The sequence below is a fragment of the Pholcus phalangioides genome, unplaced genomic scaffold (genome assembly GCF_987345545.1).
Source record: "Pholcus phalangioides strain wild (caught in Gottingen) unplaced genomic scaffold, Ppha-v1.0 ptg000008l_1, whole genome shotgun sequence".
Classification (NCBI taxonomy): domain Eukaryota; kingdom Metazoa; phylum Arthropoda; class Arachnida; order Araneae; family Pholcidae; genus Pholcus; species Pholcus phalangioides.
Genome location: NW_028301601.1, coordinates 37,778,479 through 37,798,885, shown reverse-complemented (window position 1 = coordinate 37,798,885; position 20,407 = coordinate 37,778,479). Strand labels below are relative to the sequence as shown.

The window sequence follows — 20,407 nt, the reverse complement described above, 5'->3', positions numbered from 1 at the left end:
CCTACTCGTGTCACAATGAGACCTTTCGCACCGGCTCGGAAAGAGCTCAATCGTACAGCAGCCATACAGATTAACGTCCTCTGCTTGCTTAGGGCAGACAGCAACCACCATTTATTGTTTACAAACAGTTTGGTGTCTATCAGTACGACTTTAACTTGAATTAATTGGAACTCGGACCGAAATTGTGTGAATGTTAGTAGTTGTGGTTGTAACTATCAATGTAAACATAAAAAATTTTATACAAAAATTAACGCGTTTTTAACACAAATAAAATTTAATTGGTCGACACGTTTCGGCTGCAGATTAAAACCAGGTAAATTTCTATTTTTGTGGGATGAAAAAAAAAAACCGAAAAATCGCCAAAGAAGCAAAGTTGTCAGTTGTTTCCAAAATTAACCCTTAAATATATTATGCCATTTCAATTTAAAGTTACCGGGACCAAATTTCTTCCTAAATTTTCAAATTTCGGGACCACCAATTTCTTTTCGCTCGTTTCTTGATAGGGAGAAAACATCTTCAGAAAAATCAAACCGATTGTGGAACAGCTACTGCCATCTGTTATTCATAACAAAAATAAAACCCAAATATGAAACTAGATAATAGTAAATCCTTCACAGATGAAATATTTTTTCTATTTTCAAGGTTAAAGCCGTATAGCATCACGACCACCTAGATAACCTAGCTCAGCGATAACAGTCCTAGGTTATATAGGAGGTCGTGATAGCATCCGCAGAAACTACAGCAAGTCAAGACCGACCATGTTTACATCAGTAACAATAATTGGATTTTTACAGATTATTTTGCTCTTGTAGGTTACCTGGACAACTATTGATGAGGGGTTTTTTTTCCAACTGGCGCTTTTTAGTGAGAGTTTATTGCATTTTGATGGTATATATAACATGGCAAGTGTAAGATAACAGATGAAATGGCATGGGGGCTCCCTCAAAATGGGCGCCATGGTCAAAAGTGGAGTCGTCTGATCTAATGTATATATGAACTGACTCATCATCGTGCCGCCCCCCTACTTCCAAGTCTGTCTCCGCTTATGCCCCTCAATTCCTATTAAAACACCTCCATCCTGATATGTGTACATTTATCCGTCTTAATGAAACCCTGAAACTTTTCTCCAACCCCATCTCGTATGTCTGTAATCGCCACAAAATTTGTTAATCGCGACTACCCAATTGTCCGGGGAAAATATGTTGTAAAAATTGTGCACGTTTGTTATTTTTTTAAATATTTTTTGACTCAAAATAAAGTGTTCCAGACTCTGCTACGAAGCTGGACTGGAAGAGATCTCGGCAACGGGATAAATCCAGTGGCAAAGTTCATTCATGCTTCGATGGTAGCCTGTATCAGCAATATCATCGGGGCCCAACTATGAATTCAACACGAGGAGCCGCCATGTTTGTTGACCTATGAAAATTTGGATGGCCCAGGGTCATTATTGAAGTTTTTGATTTTTTAGATATATGGCAGTAAGAGCTGGAGTATTGACACTGAGCTATAAGTAAACTTTACTTATAACTCTATTATAGCTTAACTCAGTAGTATTGAGACATGGACTTTCAGTACGATATCTGACTAACCATATTTTTCCGCAAAACATAAGGACATTTGGGATATCAAATCACAGCCGACTCAACACAAAATTGAGTCACTCTGCTCAAATGCGGAGGGGATGGTCATAGTAGCCAAAAGCCCTGTATAATTATTATTGTATTATTTGCTCAAATGCGGGAAAACAGAGCAATTGCCAATTTATACCTAAAAATGATACCAAAGGTGAGATTTATTTATTTTTCCAATCCTGTTTAATATGTAACTCTTGGAAACACTTTTTTTTTTCATTTAATGTTTAACCTTTTTTTTTTTGAAGTAAAGAAAAGCTATGCATGCATTGTTTACAAACAGCTTTGCAACCACGAAAGTAAATATTAATTCTTTAATAACTTTAAATTAGCTGTTTTTGTTATCAAAAAGGAACAGCTCGATGTACGGTCCACCTCAGCGGTTTTTGGCGCCTAAAATATCTGACGACCCGACCAAAAGTCGCCAAGGCCGTTAGACAATACGGGCGCCAAAAAAAAATCGCCAGCATAGAAAACAATAATAAAAGCCCATTCAAATATGAAAAATATCACGAAACACAAGAGAAATATAATAGCATAAACATAAATAAGGATCTTGATGATTTCTGGGTTAATTAATATGATATGAGGCTGTGGGACACTATTGATGCTCAAGCAAGCATAAAAAATGCTAAAATCAACAAGCATAATTATAATAAAAATATCACTATCTAAGACTAAACATCAAAACAACATAAAGTATCTACTCTTAAACAAACAATGGCCCTGCATGTTGTATAAATAAATATATTCTATGTATTATAAATTAAAATGCCGACTCTGTTTCCAGGTATCCAGGGTTTTATAAATAAAATAAGAAAAATAAATAAAAAGGATACAGGGGCATCCTGTATGCAGAAAAGGGGAATAAATATTGGAAAATATCAAAGGTACAACCTGAGAGATATCCAATAATTAATTAATCCAACCCACACACTACATTATAAAAATGAAGCTATATCTACGGAAGAGAAAACGATCCAATGATTTTCCAAATCATTCGAAACGCAGCGGTTATAAGGTGACATCATTTAGAAAAAAAGAGAGAGAAGGATGTGTGTGTGTGTGTGTAGAAAATATAGAGAAGACCAAAAAATAAAAAAAAAACAACTAGAGCACCACGTGGAATCCTGAAAAAGAAAGTTCTAGGACAAATATGGTAACTTACTGTCATTACAATGGCCTTGGCAAATTATAAAAAATTGCCAACTTGGTGTGGACCATATATTGAAGCTGTTCCGAAGAATCTGACTTTTTAATCAACACTAAAATTTTATATAAACTATCGAATTCTAACTCCTTTACATTTTCCAATGTGTCAACATTTTGAATTTACGAGCAAGGTAATCAGATTTTTCCACTTTGTGTCTGCAGAGTGAAATATTGGAAGCCAAAGAAGACTTTTTGCATCCCAATGGAAACTTCGATTGAATTTTCCATAAGCGTGGTCACAGCCACCATGACAACTTTTTTTCCTGCTAAGCATTCGCCTCTTTTGTGGAGGTCAATTCAAGATGGCCAACAAAGAACTAATTCAATTATAGAAAAAATTCAATTTATTACAGGAAATCAATCGAATGTGCAGTAATATAGAATAATCCATCGAAACATGTGGGAAATGCGAGAAACTACAAAGAAATTATACATAATTTCCCATAAGCGTGGTCAATGTGGCGACTTTTTCTTTTTTCACTCTAAGTAATTGCCAATTTTGCAATCAATTTGTTTTGACCAACAGACACAAAAAAAATACAATTTATCACATGAATAAATCAATCTGTGTGATAATCAGTAGAAACATGAAGGGTAATGCAAAAAACTACAAAAAAAATTGAATTAATAAAATATGTATTTAATTAATTGACGAAGGCTAAGTTGATAAAGACAGGCTTGTGTAACTAGGCTAAGGCCCCCATAAAAATATATATATTTTGCATTATAATAACCCTTTCGGAGGGGCAAGAAAAATTCTGCCCCGTGGGCATTTGCAGAGATACCCCCCCCCCAACCCAGCAACCAAGGTGGAACTGACTGATCTATATATGCATATATATGAACTAGCTATAATACCCGGTGCTACCAGGGTTCAGCACCCGGGAACTAGATCCACCTGTACCACCCTTATTTTGCTAGGAGGAAGGGGCAAAGGGATCTGCCAAAGCCCTAGGCCAGAGCGTTCAACATCTGAATGCTGGAGGTTCTCTATCTGGGACAGAATTTTAAGCCATTGCTTTGTTAAAGTCAAAGTGTAATCAAAGTATCCATTTTTGCGGCCTGATGCTGTCGCGCCTTTCGACCCTGCCCCTGAGAAGGCATGCTACGACCCTGGATAAAGAATTGCCAAAACTAGTTGTGATGTCAGGGTTGCCAATTTTGGCATTAAAAAATCACTACGTTAGTACTGACCACACTTATGAAAAATTAACCTAAAGAGTTGCCAAAACTAGCAAACACAGATTAGCCTATCAGGGTTGTAAATTTTGGAGTGTGAAAAGAATTTGCCACTTTAGCACTTACTATGCTTACAAAAAATTAATGAACTTCCATTTGTTAAAATTGAAAACACTACCAATCCTCAAACTAAACTGTTCTGCGATCAGCAGATCTAAAACACAAATATGCATTCAGTTGCATATCTACACATTGGCAATTTGTAAAATGTTGATGACACCAAATGTTGGACAAAGTACAGAGAAGTCATGATAGAATGTTTAACAATGCTGAAATAAAGAATGGTGATGCATGTGTCAAATGTTTGATGATGTATACAGTGGTATATTTACAGGGGGGGTGGCCTTAGCGAGCGATACGTGAGTGAATAAAAGAATGACCTCGGGCATGTGAATGGCCTAGAGCAGCGGTTCTCAACCGGTGCTCCGTGTGAAGTCCCAGGGTCTCTGCGACCACTCGAGGAAAATAAAAAAAAAACAGTAAATTTGAAAAAAAAAAATTAATATTTTTCAATAATATATAAAAATAAGTCAGTAACTTTGATGAATAAATGAAAAATAATCCTACGGGGCTCCGCCATAGAAATTATATACTGGGAAAGGGCTCTGTGGGTCAAAAAAGGTTGAGAACCGCTGGCCTAGAGAGTGTATGAGCATGAAAGTGAATGCCTCTACTTCAGCGCCTCATGCCACAGGGCGTGAAATAAGGAAGGCAGGGTCATGTCTCCAGTGATGTAGATGGTAGCATGCTTGTGCTCGGTATGCAAGAGGGCCTGGGTTCGAGTCCCGCCGGAGACGTGGTGACTTTTCTTTCCGAATTCACCTCAGCATAATATCCGGAAAATAACTGTTTCCTTGATATCTCAGGGTGAGGAAAAAAAAAACCACCTATCTCACGCTATACTTATTATGTTTGTCATTTACACAGTCAATATTTTAAAATAACCAATGAAAAATTCAGTTCAAAAATTCAATAAATTCCCAGCTTTAATGACCATTTTTCTTTACAGGTTCACAGCTAATATTTTCTAAATTTTCATAGTGATGGATAGAACTCATTTTCAAATTCTTTCTGAGCAACAGATGGTTTTGGCTCAACAAAAAGCACATGCATTGCTAGTCAGACTCAAAGAAGATGTGCAGTGGTCTAAATACTGTAGTGGTGTTGGCAATAATAGCAAAGTTGAATTTCATGTTACAAATCCTGTACATTATGTTCCTGACCAAAGCTTACCAGAAAATAAACCTATAGAAACAAAGAAAGATATTTCTGTTCAAGTTGCTCTAGAGAAGACTTTGCCCTCACCTAGAAAAGGGTCAATTTCAAAGAAAGGTTGGTGAAATTTTTCTAAAAAAATATTTTTCTTTTTCCTTGTAGGAGAAGCCAAGTGTGGTTACTCATTGCTCTAAGAATGACTGAAATTACTGCGTAGAATTTTGTGATGTTTCTTTACACTTTGGTGTGTGGAATGATAGCACATGGGTATGTAGGGCTGGTTCTGGGCATTTCTCAAGAGTACACAAATAATATTTTGGTGATGAAAAATCTCCCCTCTCCTTCAGTGGGTGTCCTAAAAAATTGGCACCTTCTGTGTTCAAAGTTCACAGGATTCAAGATCCAGCCTTTTGGGTATGGGCATTTTCTTGGATCAGTATTTGTGATCATGTTGGACTTAGATTGATTATATACATATATAGATAGGCAAGAATTTGCTTGATCCAGGGTCAAACTCTGCCAGTTCCTCCTTACATAACACTAGGTGGCATTGTATGTCCTTGTCAGTCTTATCGGTTTAGTTCTTTTTTTATAAGGACACCACAAATTTATTGAAAGATTTGATTTTAAAAGTCAGAGAAATTTGCTTATAAAAATGAGTATGGCACCTATGATTTTTCTTTTTTTTTTATTACAGATCAGTCTCGTCCAGAAGTATTCTCAAGGCTTTACCCAACAAGACCATGTGAACATTCAAATGTAGTCACAGAAAGTTTGCAAGAAATTAGGCAAAGAATCATGGATCTTCAGTTGAACATCGGAACACTGAAGGAAAAAAAAGTAATTTTGTTTTGATATCATTATCATTCATTGATTCTGGAAAATAAATGAATGTATACCTCTTTTGTAACTGTCTTACACATGCCATTATAACTATATTATATCATTTGTAAAAGTATTTAGACTTGATTATATAAGTTTATATAATCAAGTCTGAATACTTTTACAATATGCATGCTCAAATTCATGTTTACATAAATTTGAGCATGCATATTGAAGTGTGACGAAGAAATCGCTCTCCCTTGTTAATACGACAGATACAGAAACTGGCTGAGTGAGGAGATATCAATGTTTCAGGAAAGAAAAATTTATCTCTGCCCTCACAGGGACCCGAACCCCGGTCTATTGTTTGCCGGACGAGTGCTCTACCAACTAAGCTATGAAGAGAGATAGAATTTTTCCTCCTTGGAGTGTATGTATATGCTGAATTTAATGGAGACAAAAATTTAGGCTACCTTTTATGAAGAAGCTAAACTAGTGGTGTACTAATAGGTACATCACTAAAAATTGAAACGTTTTTTAAATTATAGGACTAGTTGCTAAAAAGGACAAGTTAAAAAACAACAATATTTTTCTGGTGTTTTCAAAGATGTGTAAATGGTATAATTTTGAGGGGTTTTTTGTTTGTTTATCTCGAAGCTTCTGAACTCATAATTTATAAATATGTTTTCTCTGTAGATATCAAAGGAAACTTATGTCAGTAACAAGTCTCTTTCAAGTTTACAAGAGTTGAAAAATTCTGGTCAGTATGGATGCCTGTTCTCAACACAGAATTAGTTGTCTTTTTAATGTGAAAATGCTGGATAATTTTCACAGAGTTTTCATTACTATTTCATTTTATCTCTCTTTTTTTGTTAATTAATTCATTCATGTTTTATCATGAAACTTAAATGTAGACTTCAATTAGGAGAGAAGTTATTCTTAAAAACCTTATATACATCATTTTTTTCTTTCTCTTATTTTCAGACCATGTTAATGATAATCATGGTTTTAATTTGATAATATTATGTAAACCAAAAGTGCAATTTCTTTCATTTTTTACTCACATGTCCAGTGTCATTTTTCCTCACAAGCCATGCATTATTTCGAACAAAAATTTAAAATATTCATTTTTTATTACGAACTCTGAAATGTATACATAAAAAATGAAATCAACTTTATTCATGTCACATGTAAGAAAAAAAACTGAATTCTAATGTCAATGTTTTTGGCTTTTTTTAAGAGCAGACAAACCACAAAAACCTCTGATTCTGTACAGAAACATACAGTTCCAGACAGTTATTTGTTTCCTCATATCCTTCTGGCAAATCAAAAGATAAAACATTGCTGCTGGTGAGGGAAAAATCAACCCCAGGAAAACATAAATGTTCAGATAAAAGAATTTGCTGTTTGAGAAAATTTTGATATTTGTGTCCTCACAACTATAGGGAGCGAGTTATAAGTGAGCCATCTTTCCAAGTAGCTTCCTGTTATAAAGGAGAAAATATATTGTTACATCAAGATTGAAAAATACTTTCCTTTTTCCTTTGGGAAGGAACCTCTTTGATAATGTGTACTCACGGCAGGATTCCGTAGAAGTAACTGCAAGACTTTAATTGAACAATTCAATATAATCAAATAAAGTTCTATAAAGTATTGTTTTTTTTTTTTGGCAGCAATGAGTTTTAACGATCTGAGGGTAGAATTAGTGTATGAAGGTGGGTTTGCGTGTACTAAAAAAAATTTAAAGCAGATAGTCATACATAGGGTTATGCAGAATTTTCTCGGGGGGGGGGGTGCCTTCAATTTTTTTTCTTCTAAAAGGGGCTTTTTACATTTTTCCTGTAAAATAACACTATAATCTCGGCTTGGGGGGGGGGGTTTAGAACCCCCCTGTGTACGCCCATCGTGTCATATTACAAGCAGCTTAAATTTATTTTAGAACTTGATGAGTGTAAGTCCCAATCACATGTAGTGTAGATCCATCTTAAGGATAACGTTTTTCTATAAATTATTTCAATATTTTATGTTAGAGTGAAAAAAAGTTCACTTACTACACAAGATATGTGTTTTTCATTTCAGTAATTTTTTCTGTGCAGAAAATACAGACTACTTAATAGTTTGCCTATTATGTAGAGCTATTATAATTGAAATATAAATTTTTGAGTAAATTAATATTCTTAATGGAAAAAGAAATTGATACATATTTGTGTACATTTTTTAGGTGTTTTACTGGACCTATTCAGAAGCACGATACCAAAACAAATTGGCTTCCAGGTGCCTTATATATTACAGGTAAACATTAAAAATGGCTATATTAAAAATAAACAAACTGATATGATTTTTAACCTAATTATCTCTTTATTTTAACAGCTTTCTTTTTTTATATTAAGTTCTTCAAATTTATTGATCAGAGTTGGGTTCGAGACAGTGGCAAAAAGTAGAAAAAACCAGGCAGAAATAGAAAAAAAAAAATTGAAAACAATATTACATTATAGATGTTGCATGATTATCAATCATTAGCACTACAATTTTAATGAATACAATTTTCAACATTTTTTTCCCATATTTCTATTGATATTGTTGGAGTCAATCAATAATATTAATAGTATCAATAGTTAGAGCTTTTTGTGTAAGTAATGTGTACTCCAAGCAAAACTGTTTAAGCATGGTTTTTGACAAGCTCATTTCCCTTAACAAAAATAATGGAAAAATGATACTTACCAACAAAAATACCTTTGCTTTTCATTCTCAGTTGTCATTTCAGTCTTTTAGTGTGTAAACATATTCAAAGTTTGTTGAACAGTTCTTATATGAAATGGGGAATTTAAATTTTGGTTGTTGTGATTATCAACTTAAGCTAAAGAAAAGATTATAATGCTACAAAAAAAAACAGAATACAAGGTTTATAATTGTGTTACTCGTTTATGTGCTTTCATCCTGACTGTAATAGTCATAGTAATGTGCATATGGCTAAATTTCCTACATTTTGCTATTTCTTTTTTATAACCCTTAGAGTCTTTATACCATCTAAGAGAAGCTTTTTTTTTTTTAAATTTCTTCACCCCATTCACAGGTGTTTATAAACATGCTGTATCTTATCTTGTTAATCTGTATAGGAAGTGAAAAAACAAATTTTGTTAACCAAGTGGCTGATTGCTGTGCCCTCTAGGTCTTTTACTCTAATGCCTTTATATTTCACATCTGACCATGCATCCCATGGCAAAAAAATTATTCTCTTGGTGTGTTTTGTTGACCCCTTAAAAGTTTGGTCCATTTTTTTTTTAAAACAAAAAACCTGTTTATATGGGTTTGTTTTCCTGTTTTTAATTTTTTTTCCTCTCTTATTTAGGAGCAAAGAGCACTAGAAAAGAAAAGGAAGCAAAATTTAATGAAACAAATGTCTTCTTATCAAATATACAAGAAACAAAATGCTCTTAAAACTGAAACCAGACCCAGCAGATCACAAACTTTCAGGTATTCTTATCAACTTTGTTTGCTGTTATGTGTTAGCAGTCGAACTTGGTTAATTCGAAGTCCTAAGTCACTGGAAAAAGTTTGAATTATCCAATTTATCTATCCTGGATCAATAAAATGACAACAAATTGCATCAATATGTTAATGGTTATTAATTATTAAAATTAGTTCCAAAACTGTTTTTCAAATTTTAGTAATTGATAATTTTAATTTTTTTATGTTCCGATACTTTCCTTACTCTTAAAATTGCAGATATATAATCATAGAAAAAAAATTTTTGAATGGTATACCTTGATCAATAGTTTGAATAATGTAATTTGTATCAAGTGGTAAACATTTTCTCGTTGTACTCCAGCTGAACAATGTTAAAATAGACATTAGATCATCAGAGAATTGTAAATAAATCAAACATTTATTTACAAATTAGCATTTTAGTATTTTCCTCTATTCAATTCATTATTTTAAATAGCTCACTCATCATTCAAACACATTTGTTGAATTCATTCATCCTCACATATAGGTGTTTTTTATGAAACTAGATCAGAGTTTTCCAGTTTCCTATCAACAATGGTAATTTTTTTTCAACTGTTTTGTTAAAGAAATAAATCTAATGTGTAAAACGAATTAAATTCCAGCATTCATTTTCATATTACAAAGGGTGCCGTTTTCAAAGAAAGAAGTATTTGTTTTTTTATCAAATGTCTATTATTAAACCTGGGTATATCTTAAGGATTGGCCTCACATTTCTTTTTACGTTGCTCAGCAGACAGAATGTTAGCATGGCAGTTCGAACTAGAAGTCAAGATCATAAAAACGGCATCCATAGTGCGCTGAAATCAGGGTTGTTTGGTTTAAACCAAGTTGGTTTTAACCAAGTGATTTTTTTCAAAAAATCAAATAAAAGTTGCCTAAATATCATTTTTTTCCTTGAAAAATATCATATTGGTTCATTATTAGCCAAAATGTTTCATTTTTACCACATTTTATATCCTTGGGGTACATTCTGATGGTATATCTTTAAATGACATAATATTTTATAAGTGGTTTTTTTCAAAAAGTCTCGTAAAGGTGGCCAGAATATATATATATTTTTCATATGAAGTATCTTAGTTATATAAAGTTAAAGCCAAAATTTCTCATTCTTACAACATTTTCTAACCTTTGGCTACATTCTGATGCTCTATCTTTAGCAAATTCATGAATAAGGATTGCATCACACATTTAAATGTAGTGGTGAATTTCTCACAGGTTTCTTTTTCCCTTCACAAAGAAGCAACTACAGTAGTGACATCATCATGCTAGGGGCAGGTCGTCCTGTAATCCAATAAAGACACCAGCTGTCCTTAAAGGACAAAGACCAGTGCACTAGTAGTTACATTACCTCACATACATTTTCATTTTCTTTCCCATAAGAAGTAGCACATCTCCTACTGTATATCTCCCAGTCTTAATATTCTCTCTCTCTCTCAATAGTTGTTTTTTTTATACTTTCACACACACACTGTTAAGCCCAGTTAATCAAGGTTCCACTGTATAGTAGTAACAGATTTATGAAAAATAATCAGCTATATACAGGGTGATTATAATTTAAGTTTTGATTCCAAAACTATACAATAAGTACAGAATGACTTGAAAATTTGCGTGGATACTCCTGAAGCAATGGAAGTTTCTTTTCCAAAAGAATAAAGTGCAAAATGTGCAAGTAGATGATGCTGTACTTGACCAGCAGTATAATCTATTTTGTGCAACCACATCATTTCAGCACTTCCACAGCATCAGTATGTGGATAGAACTTCTATCAAGATGCACATTGCAATACCAGCAAAGCAGATGCTGAAGACCCATTTTGACAGGATGCACCTTAACCCTTGCAACTTCTGGCTGTGGGGTACCTCAAAATATTATAAACAGTGGTCAGACAGCAAACTTTGGTGAATTGCCATCTCCAGCACATTCCCTATATGTTAGAAGTTCCTCAGGAATATTAACAGGGGGGGGGGGGCACGTTTGGTTTAATAAAGCTGAATTGCAAGCACATCCACATTATGACCATGGCATACTCCGATTCTGTTGTTGAACAAGAATTTTTGTGCTTTTAACCTCATAGCCAAAACACGCGGTGGACAACATAGTTAACATTTCTTAAGTAAGTTGTAGTTATTTGTTCAATTACTTCGTTTTTAGTGGTGTTTCCATGAATTATGAAATCGTGAAATGCTATAATTAAGGTATCATTCTACCATGACTGGCTATTGTTTCCATTCTGCGAGCAAATTTCCCACATGTTGGATGATGTCATTAATTTTACATTTTTAAGTATTTTTTCCCCTTTATCAAATAAAATTGAATTTTTTCAGGAATATTCATGTCAATTTCCATGTCATTCTGACAATCGTTCTTTTTTTACAGCGCCCTGTATATCGTAAATCATTGCTAATTAATCTGTATTATTTATGCTTCATTAAATACATTATATTCACCTAATTTTTATTACTTTTTGCAAAATAGCTTCTTAATTAAGTATACTGAAAGTAACTGGAGAAAAGCCTTTATATATTATATGATTAATAATAACATTAAAAGAATTTTCAAACACACAGTAATCCATTGAGTTAAGCAAAAATAATTAAATTGCAAAAGTTGGTTTTTGTTAAAATGTAATAAATATTTATTGATTAATTAGTATGGGAATAGTGTTAATTATATTAATAAACATTTTATTTTAGTTAATTATTAGAAGTTTGAATGATTTTTCAGAAATTTCATTGTTTTTAATGTTAATACTATTTAAAACAGAAAAACCGGTTTAAACCAAAAAAAACCCAGTTTTTTGGCTGAAATTACATCAGAAGATTTGTTGTATAGCAACTTGGTCAAGAGAAGCAAAGTCTGACTGCTTATAGAATTTTTCTAAACTAAATTTGCTCATACAAAAGCCACAATTTTTTCTCGCCAACTTCAAATTATCCAAAACATTTGAAAAAAATACAAATTAAGGGTATTTCATAAAAGTTTGAATTATCCAAAATTCAAATTAACCAAGTTCCACTGTATAAACATTATTGTATCTCAAATCAAATTTGGTTAATTACTGTCAGCTTTTTATTTTAGAATTTAAAAAAAAATCAATCTTTATCTCAGTTTTATTTTTCCTTGGAAGTTGAAAGTAATAAACTATTAAAAAATCAAAATAATCCCATTAAATCAATTTTTCAGTTACTAAAGCTTCTCTTTTTCTATCATACCAGTTGGAATTGATTTATTTTAATGCTTGAAATCTTATTAGTGGTTTTTTTTTTGCTCAAGTTTTATGAATTTTTTCTATAGAAAGGAGATTTAGTTTTATGTAAAAAGAGTAGTTATAAAGCTGTCGAACTTAAAAATTCAGACTTTTCATGCAGGCTGTGAAAGAAAAAGTTTTCCTGAAAACATTTAAATAGCCTTATTTTGAGGAAAATCAAACTCCAAAGCTCCATCATTTTATAATTTTGCTAGTTCTCCACCCCTTCCTAGAAGATTTTTTGTTAATTTTTTTATTTTTCATTTTAGTGCGTCTGGAAATATGTCAAGAAAACATGAAATCAAGAAAAAAAGACCTGAAGTCACAAAAATAGTATGTCATGTCATGTTAAAACTAGTGAATATGTGATCATTTTTGTCCTACCACACTCATTTTCTCCATGAGAGTGCTAATTAGACTGGGACCTGCAATTTATTGCCAATTCTGAACTTCAGCCTTTTTCCTATACACACTGAGGGGTTGGTGCACTAACCCCTCAATGTGGATGCACTCTCTGTAGTAGCATTCTTTTTCTGTGGTCATGTTATTCGTGGGTGTATATGTGTTAGTATATACAGAAAAACCTCTCTTTTGCAGACTCCAGCGGAACAAAAAAATTTATCTGTAAAATAGGTGTGGCCGTTAATCAGGGCTTTGAAATGCATACTTTTATTATACAAGGGAAATTATTATTTGTCTGTAATGGAACAGTGACTGCATCTGAGGGGTTTGTTAAGAGGGATTTACTGTATGTATATCCATGTCCGAAGTGCAGTGTTTTTGCAAAGTGGCCAGCAGCTGTTCAGTCATTTAGTGAAGTTGCTGGTGTCTGTTGTCTGCATAATGTATGAAGTGGTTGGCCATTTCTGGACTTGGATGTCATAATATGTATAATGATATTGCTCAACACTGATTTTTTGTCAAATATTTTTTAGTGATTTTAGGGTGCTGATTCTGAATCTGTATTGGTTTTGTCCAATTTAGTCTAGTTTTTGAAAGTTAAATTTCAGTGACAATACATAAATGACATACAGATTGTATTCTAAGGGTGCGTTACAACTAAATACAGTAAATCATTGGCAAATATATTTCAGTGGTATTAGGGTGGTCTTGGGGCACTGATTCTGAATCTGGCATAGATTTTGTTAGATTAGCTCCATTTTTTGAGATAAAGTGAAAATCAAACTTCAATAGTAATACATGTGGGTTCTAAACATATAAATAAAATACAGGACCATACTCTGACAGACATGAAAAAACGTGGCATTTCTTGCCATCTCCTGACAACTACTGTGTTACCATCCTTCTAGATCTTAATCTCATGCATGCTGCAGTGCCATCTACTGATTTAGAAGCAGAGATATAACTAAAAATCCCACAACTCTGCCATGCTATGGCTCACTGACCTCAATCACATTTTTTTCTCTACCAAAAAAAAACATGAAAACAAATGAACACAATATTTGTATGAGCATGAAAATAAATGAACACTGAAAACTGAATTCCAATTTTAACATTTATTCATTTGCAAGAGAGACAAACTATGAAGTAATTATGCAATAAATATGGTGCTTGAGAAGCTGAATGCATTGATGTATATAGTTTTGTGTGATCGTAATTATTTTTGCAAATATTGGTATATTGCTAGATATTAACATTTTGTAATTTTAACCGTTCTACACATGCATACTGAAGTCAGTCTTCACAAACTATGCACTGTGCTTTTTGTTTTGCTTTATATATTCTTGTATGAGTTATATTTGAAAAATTATATACTGATTGAAAACTTTCTTTTGAGTAGTGTAATCCATACATTACAAATATTTCAACTTCTTTCCTAGGATCATCCTGCTAGAGAAATTAGGCGCAAAAATTTGGAACGTGTGACCAAAAAAAATGCTTTGGTTTCTCAATCTGTTAAAAAAGCGAAAGCTGAGAATGAAAATACCAGTATATTATTGCTTAAGAATAAGCTTGCTGAAATAGAAGTAAATAGCTCTTTTTAATATATGTGTATATATTTTTTTTTATCAGTGAATTAGAAAATTTTGCATAAAAATTGTGTTTTTTTTTAATTTTGTTTTAATTAACAGGTTGCTTACTTATTGAAGATGATACAAATCATTATTTTCCCATCAAAATTGGAGAATAAGATCCAAGCTTTCACACAAAAACTAATATCCTTTCTTATTACCCAACTTATTTCAAAGTTTCCATCCTACTAAACCAGTGTTTCCGAAAGTGGGCAATATCACCCCTGGTGGGCGATGAAATGGTCCAAGGGGGCAATAGAACCTATTGATTTAACATAGGATCCTATGGGTTTACTTGACTTGAGTTGAGGGGGGCGATGTGAGGAAAAAATTTCTGATGAAGGGGGCGATGGAACAAGAAGTTTGGGAGACTATGTATAAACTATGAATAGAAAATAATAGGGTAACATTAAGGGCACTTGAATTCGAATACTTAGCATTTGTTACATAGAAACTATAATTTTAACACTTTGCACTTTAATACGGACTCTTTGTGCATATTTAAAGTGCAAAGTCTCCATTTTATAGTGTAGATCAGTCTAACTAAAGTGCAGTTAATTCCATCCCAAAAATAATTAGGTGACATTATTTCATTATGTAATCAAAGTTAATAATTCATCTAGAGTTCATTTGTCATATTGTTTGTAACCCACCCAGATGTGAAAGCATTGGTAAATGGGACAAAAAAGCTTCTACTATTTGTAAAATAATGTCAAAATGATCTGAAATATTTACATACAACCTGAAGAATTAAAGTAATTTAATTGTAATGTAAAGCGATTGTATTTGCTTTTATAACTCTTTTAATGCTTTAAAAATAGGTCTGATAAACGGTGAGTTTTATATGCTGTTACTAAACTTTGGATTCAGTACACAAAAAGAGGAATGTGTCTTGTATGCAAGCAAATTTGATAATTTTTTAAAGAAATTTATGTTTCCAATCCAGTTTAAGCATAATGTCAGAGGCTTTTTTTTTAGTTATTCAATGTTTTGGTTATTTTTTTTCCCTGTCCAGGATAAAGGGAAACAACTAGATGAAACGCTGAAGTCTGTAGCTACATCTGTAAAAAATTCTTTTATTAAGCTGAAAAAGATTCCAACTGAGATACATGATAATTCAGAACCTTTTGCAAGCATTAGGTAATATTATTTGAGAATTTTGGTGAAACCTGTAATTTACTTTTTAAAAAAATGTTACATAGCCTGCTAAACCATCAATTTATTTGATTGAAAGCAATGTTATATGAAAATATAATCTTGAAGGGTAATTTCACTCCTGTCCAAAATTTTAAGGTATATTTTTTTATCAGTGAGAAATTTGAAGGAGTATCTTTACTCCAGAACAAAATTTGGAGGAGTAAAACTGAATTTTAATGCATGATTCATGCATCTAGATGCGTATTGGCAAACACTGATTGAAAGTAATTGCTATGCTAAAATATGAATGTAAGAACAGCCATAAATCATTTGAGCTTTTGCTCCTGTTTAACACAAATTGATAAAGATTTGTTTTTTATTCAAGTGCAATGCTATCATTTCTCATAAATTCAAAATAAGTTGTGGCAAATATGATATAATAACTAATTTTGCATCTTCTACAAAAATAATGCATTCAAGAATTAAAGGGAAAGTGAAAATGTTCTGTAATGGGAAGGTTTTTTTTTTTTCAATCCTTTAGATATTTTTCATGCTACGAAATAAAATTTTGATGCAGATAATGAACTATTTAAATGTTTTCGATTTAGATGCTGTCTTAATAATTAAAATTGCAACAGGAAAGAAAGTGTAATAGAGTTAAAGTAATTAATATATACTATGAAACAAAACCTTTAAATAACTGTACTTTGCAGACTAAGAAAAAATATAGTAGAGGGATTATTGTCATAATGAGAGGCAGCAGTTTAACATTAGAGTATAAACATTTCTAAACAAGCCTTGAAAAAATAATGTTTTAGGGATTTATCTTTGTATCGAGTATCGTTGTAGCAAGGTTAGTAGAGTCAACAATATATAAGTGTAATATAGTCTTATAGACGTACCGAAACCTGCTTATTTTAAGGTATAAGTTTTAAGGAAAACATTGTGTTTATTGATAGTATCGTTTATCACTATACTCTTAGCAACAATTATGCTTGAATCATTTACGAGTAGATAGTGAGATAAGTGCATGTTTAGTTTATTATGTCCTGCTTATCATTGAATTTGTTTCTCATCATAAAGTTTATTTGGCTTTCAAGTTTTATAATTTTATTCCTAGTAATGAGGGATCAGAAACACTGAAAGAAGATCAAGGAAAATACTTTAATGAAACACAGCCAAGGAAAACAGATGAAAGATCCTGCAAAAATACTGAAAGAATGGAAAACCAACCTCATCTAACAGAGTTATATATAGAACCAAGTGTTTTAGAGAGCATACATGCATACAAAAATGGTTTCAATGAGTTCTCTAGTTTCATCACAAGCAGTGGCCAAAATCACTTCAACCCTTTTGCTCTTTGTGAAAGGTGGGTTTGTTTGATTTAAGGGAAATATGGAAATTTTTGATTACTTAAGAAAAATTTTTCTATCTCTTTACTTGATCCTGTTTCAATTATTAACCCTTTTGCATCTCTTTTTCCACATCTGCAAATAACGAGCATCTCTCTTATCACCGAACACATAATAATCTTCTTATATAATCTGTTTCCTTGATGATTCACAATCATTCTGGATCGGGTCACTAATTCAGAGAAAGGATAAAAATATATTGATTATTCAATTCCTTCTTCATGCTTTTTGATATTTATTGATCTTTTTCCTTACTATTATTTCAAGATATACAGAAGACTGGATGTTGTGAAGATATTTATTATTTGAGATGTTACTTTTTTAAGGAAGGAAAAAACTCATCTCTGCCTCTACCTTAAAAAAGTAACATCTCAAATAATAAATATCTTCACAACATCCAGTCTTCTGTATATCTTGTATTAACAAGTGGAGAGCGACATTCATGTCATATTTACTATTATTTCTTTTCATTTCACTGTGTGCTAAAGACATAAATGAGACTTCCTAATTTTCATATTTCTTTATCCCTAAGATCTGCAGGGCTCCCACTTGTCCTACTTTTGTTCTACTTTTTTACCAATACCTATCAACAAAATTTGTATAATTGATTTTAATTGAGGAGGGAATCATCAATATAATGCCAAATAATACAAATGTAGATTGCAAATAATTTCTGCCAAAGCAGAAATTGTATCATTTTTAAAGTTATTTGGGGGGAGGGGGGGGTGTATGTGGATCATTTGGTGGTTTATTAATTTTTCATTTACTTAGTTTGAGGGTTAAACAAGTAGAGTAGTGATTAAAAACTTCTGTCTGGTTGAAAAAAAATAATTTTGTATTTTACTATTTCATGGTCTTGGACAGTAACTAACATCCATCATTCAAAATTATGGTGCACATTTTGTGTATAGGTGAAACAACAGTTTGCATTACAAAACAATTGGATACATAGGTCTATTCTAGGATTGGTGACTCTGATGATATCCGATAACATTCAGTTGTCTTCTGTATTGTTAGGACATGCAGAGGCATAAACAATATTTACAATGCTCAGTAAAGAGCTAGAAATGAAAGTGATTCATTTGTCAAAAAATATTACACTGGCATTGAGCACTGAGAATTTTAAACAAATCCTTTTAATAAAGGGATGGACAACACAGTAAAACCATATGGTCCACCTTGACTTATTTATATCAGATCTTCTAATTTACACATTTTGACCATGCTTTTGGAAGTGGTCTCGAAAGACTGCAATTCTTAAAAAACATGCATGCCTTCACAATTTGCTGTGTGTTGAAACAGTTGACGGACTGGACTGTGGAAGACTCCAGAAAAAGAATGTAATATATATTATGAGGAGAAAAGAATTATCAGTGGTTGCTAATACCCTATTTTGGCCAAAAATTGTTTTTGTTACCAAGTCATTTCTGCATTTTGCTTTGGCTTGAGTCAATCTTACAAGTTACCTAAATAGTGCTATGAAAAAAATAAAAATAAAAAGTTTTTTGGGATTTTTTTTTTTCATTATGCTGTGATTATGTTGTCTAGGAGGGGGGGGGGGACCCTTCCCATCTACTCTTTCTAATTTTTTGAGTGGGAACCCTGGATGATCTGTAAAGAATGTGGAAATCATGAATAGATTTATGAAATGAGTGTTGAATTTTCTGAGAATAATAGATGTGATTGTAAAATATTCATATTGTGTATGAATTTTAGTTATAAAAGTTATCCTTGTTTCAAAGACATAATAATTTAATTAGAAATTTAACTACTGATATTTCTTTTCAGAATTTCTGATTCTATATTGGAAGATTGTTTCCAAGATGTTGCAGAAGAAATGGAAAATGTTTTTTCATCTTTAGTCATAAACTTATACAATGAAGAATTTCATCAATCTTGATAATCAGTTGCCATCTGTATATATTAAGATTTTTATTTTGCTGTACCCGGTTAGATTTGAACTTATATTTGTTAACTTAGTCTCACATGTATGAATAAATTTCATGTACAAATAATTTATTTTTTTCCTAGGTATATTTATACACGTATTTTTTATTTTATTTTATTGGCAGTTTCTATGTGATATAGTTTTCTATGTTTATTACTTATCACATGTCATTTTATAACAAATTCAAACTGGTGGTCCAGTTTGAAGAAAAAGCATTCAACAGTGTTGGAGTCATAATGATTGACAATATTACACTAGATCATAAATTATTGCAATTGAGTGGAGATTTTCTCTTTTCTGGTGGGCCAAAAACACCCACCAGTTAACATGTTAAAAAAAAAGATGACTTATCAGCCTCAAACTGAGGACATAAATATTTTCTTGATTACCGGAATTTTTATGCAGATTCAAGTATATAATTGGTGCTGTAGACCTTATTTTATGCTCCAAATGTGAAAAGAAATCTTCATCTTAAAACGTAATTTTAAAATGAACTGTGAAACAAGCTACTTTATATGAGAAATCAGAGTAGTACACGCCAAATAGTGTGCTATTTTTCAGATTCACCAGGTTTCTGGAATTATTTTTCTTATTTTTTTCTAGAGGAAAAAAAATTGCACTGAAACATTGCTTCATAACTGTTTGTTATATGCTTATTTTTCCTTCTCTGCATGCTTTGACTAGTCATCATCGAAATTCATAGAAAATGCGAACCAAAATTGCCTTATTCAAACATGGCAGAATTTTAAGAGACTTTGTGGATAGTAATGCTGGATCAAATAGTATTGGAAAGAAAAAAATTTTGTCTTCCCTTTTTCTTTTACCGGAACCACAAGCTAATATAACTTAATAGCAGTTCTTGTGTATATAAAGAAAAAAATAGTAAATATAAAAAAAAAATGTAGAAATATATATCATGTCATTGACGCGCAATAACGCGTCAAATACCCGGAATTTCGGAAAAGGACGCATAAAAATTTTGTTCACGTGGCCTCCGGGACGCG

General features: G+C 32.3%; 1 protein-coding gene across 1 annotated transcript; it reads left to right on the top strand.

Moving 5' to 3' along the window:
* The first annotated feature begins 741 nt into the window (after nucleotides 1-741).
* Nucleotides 742-19,493, top strand: LOC149084251 (uncharacterized). The gene is made up of 11 exons (XM_089234612.1): nucleotides 742-1,785; nucleotides 5,092-5,414; nucleotides 5,995-6,137; nucleotides 6,816-6,879; nucleotides 8,341-8,411; nucleotides 9,469-9,593; nucleotides 13,143-13,206; nucleotides 14,715-14,861; nucleotides 15,922-16,046; nucleotides 17,164-17,412; nucleotides 19,244-19,493. The coding sequence occupies exons 2-11, from the start codon at nucleotides 5,126-5,128 to the stop codon at nucleotides 19,353-19,355; spliced, it is 1,389 nt and encodes a 462-aa protein (XP_089090738.1). The 5' UTR covers nucleotides 742-1,785; nucleotides 5,092-5,125; the 3' UTR covers nucleotides 19,356-19,493.
* Nucleotides 19,494-20,407: the final 914 nt, after the last annotated feature.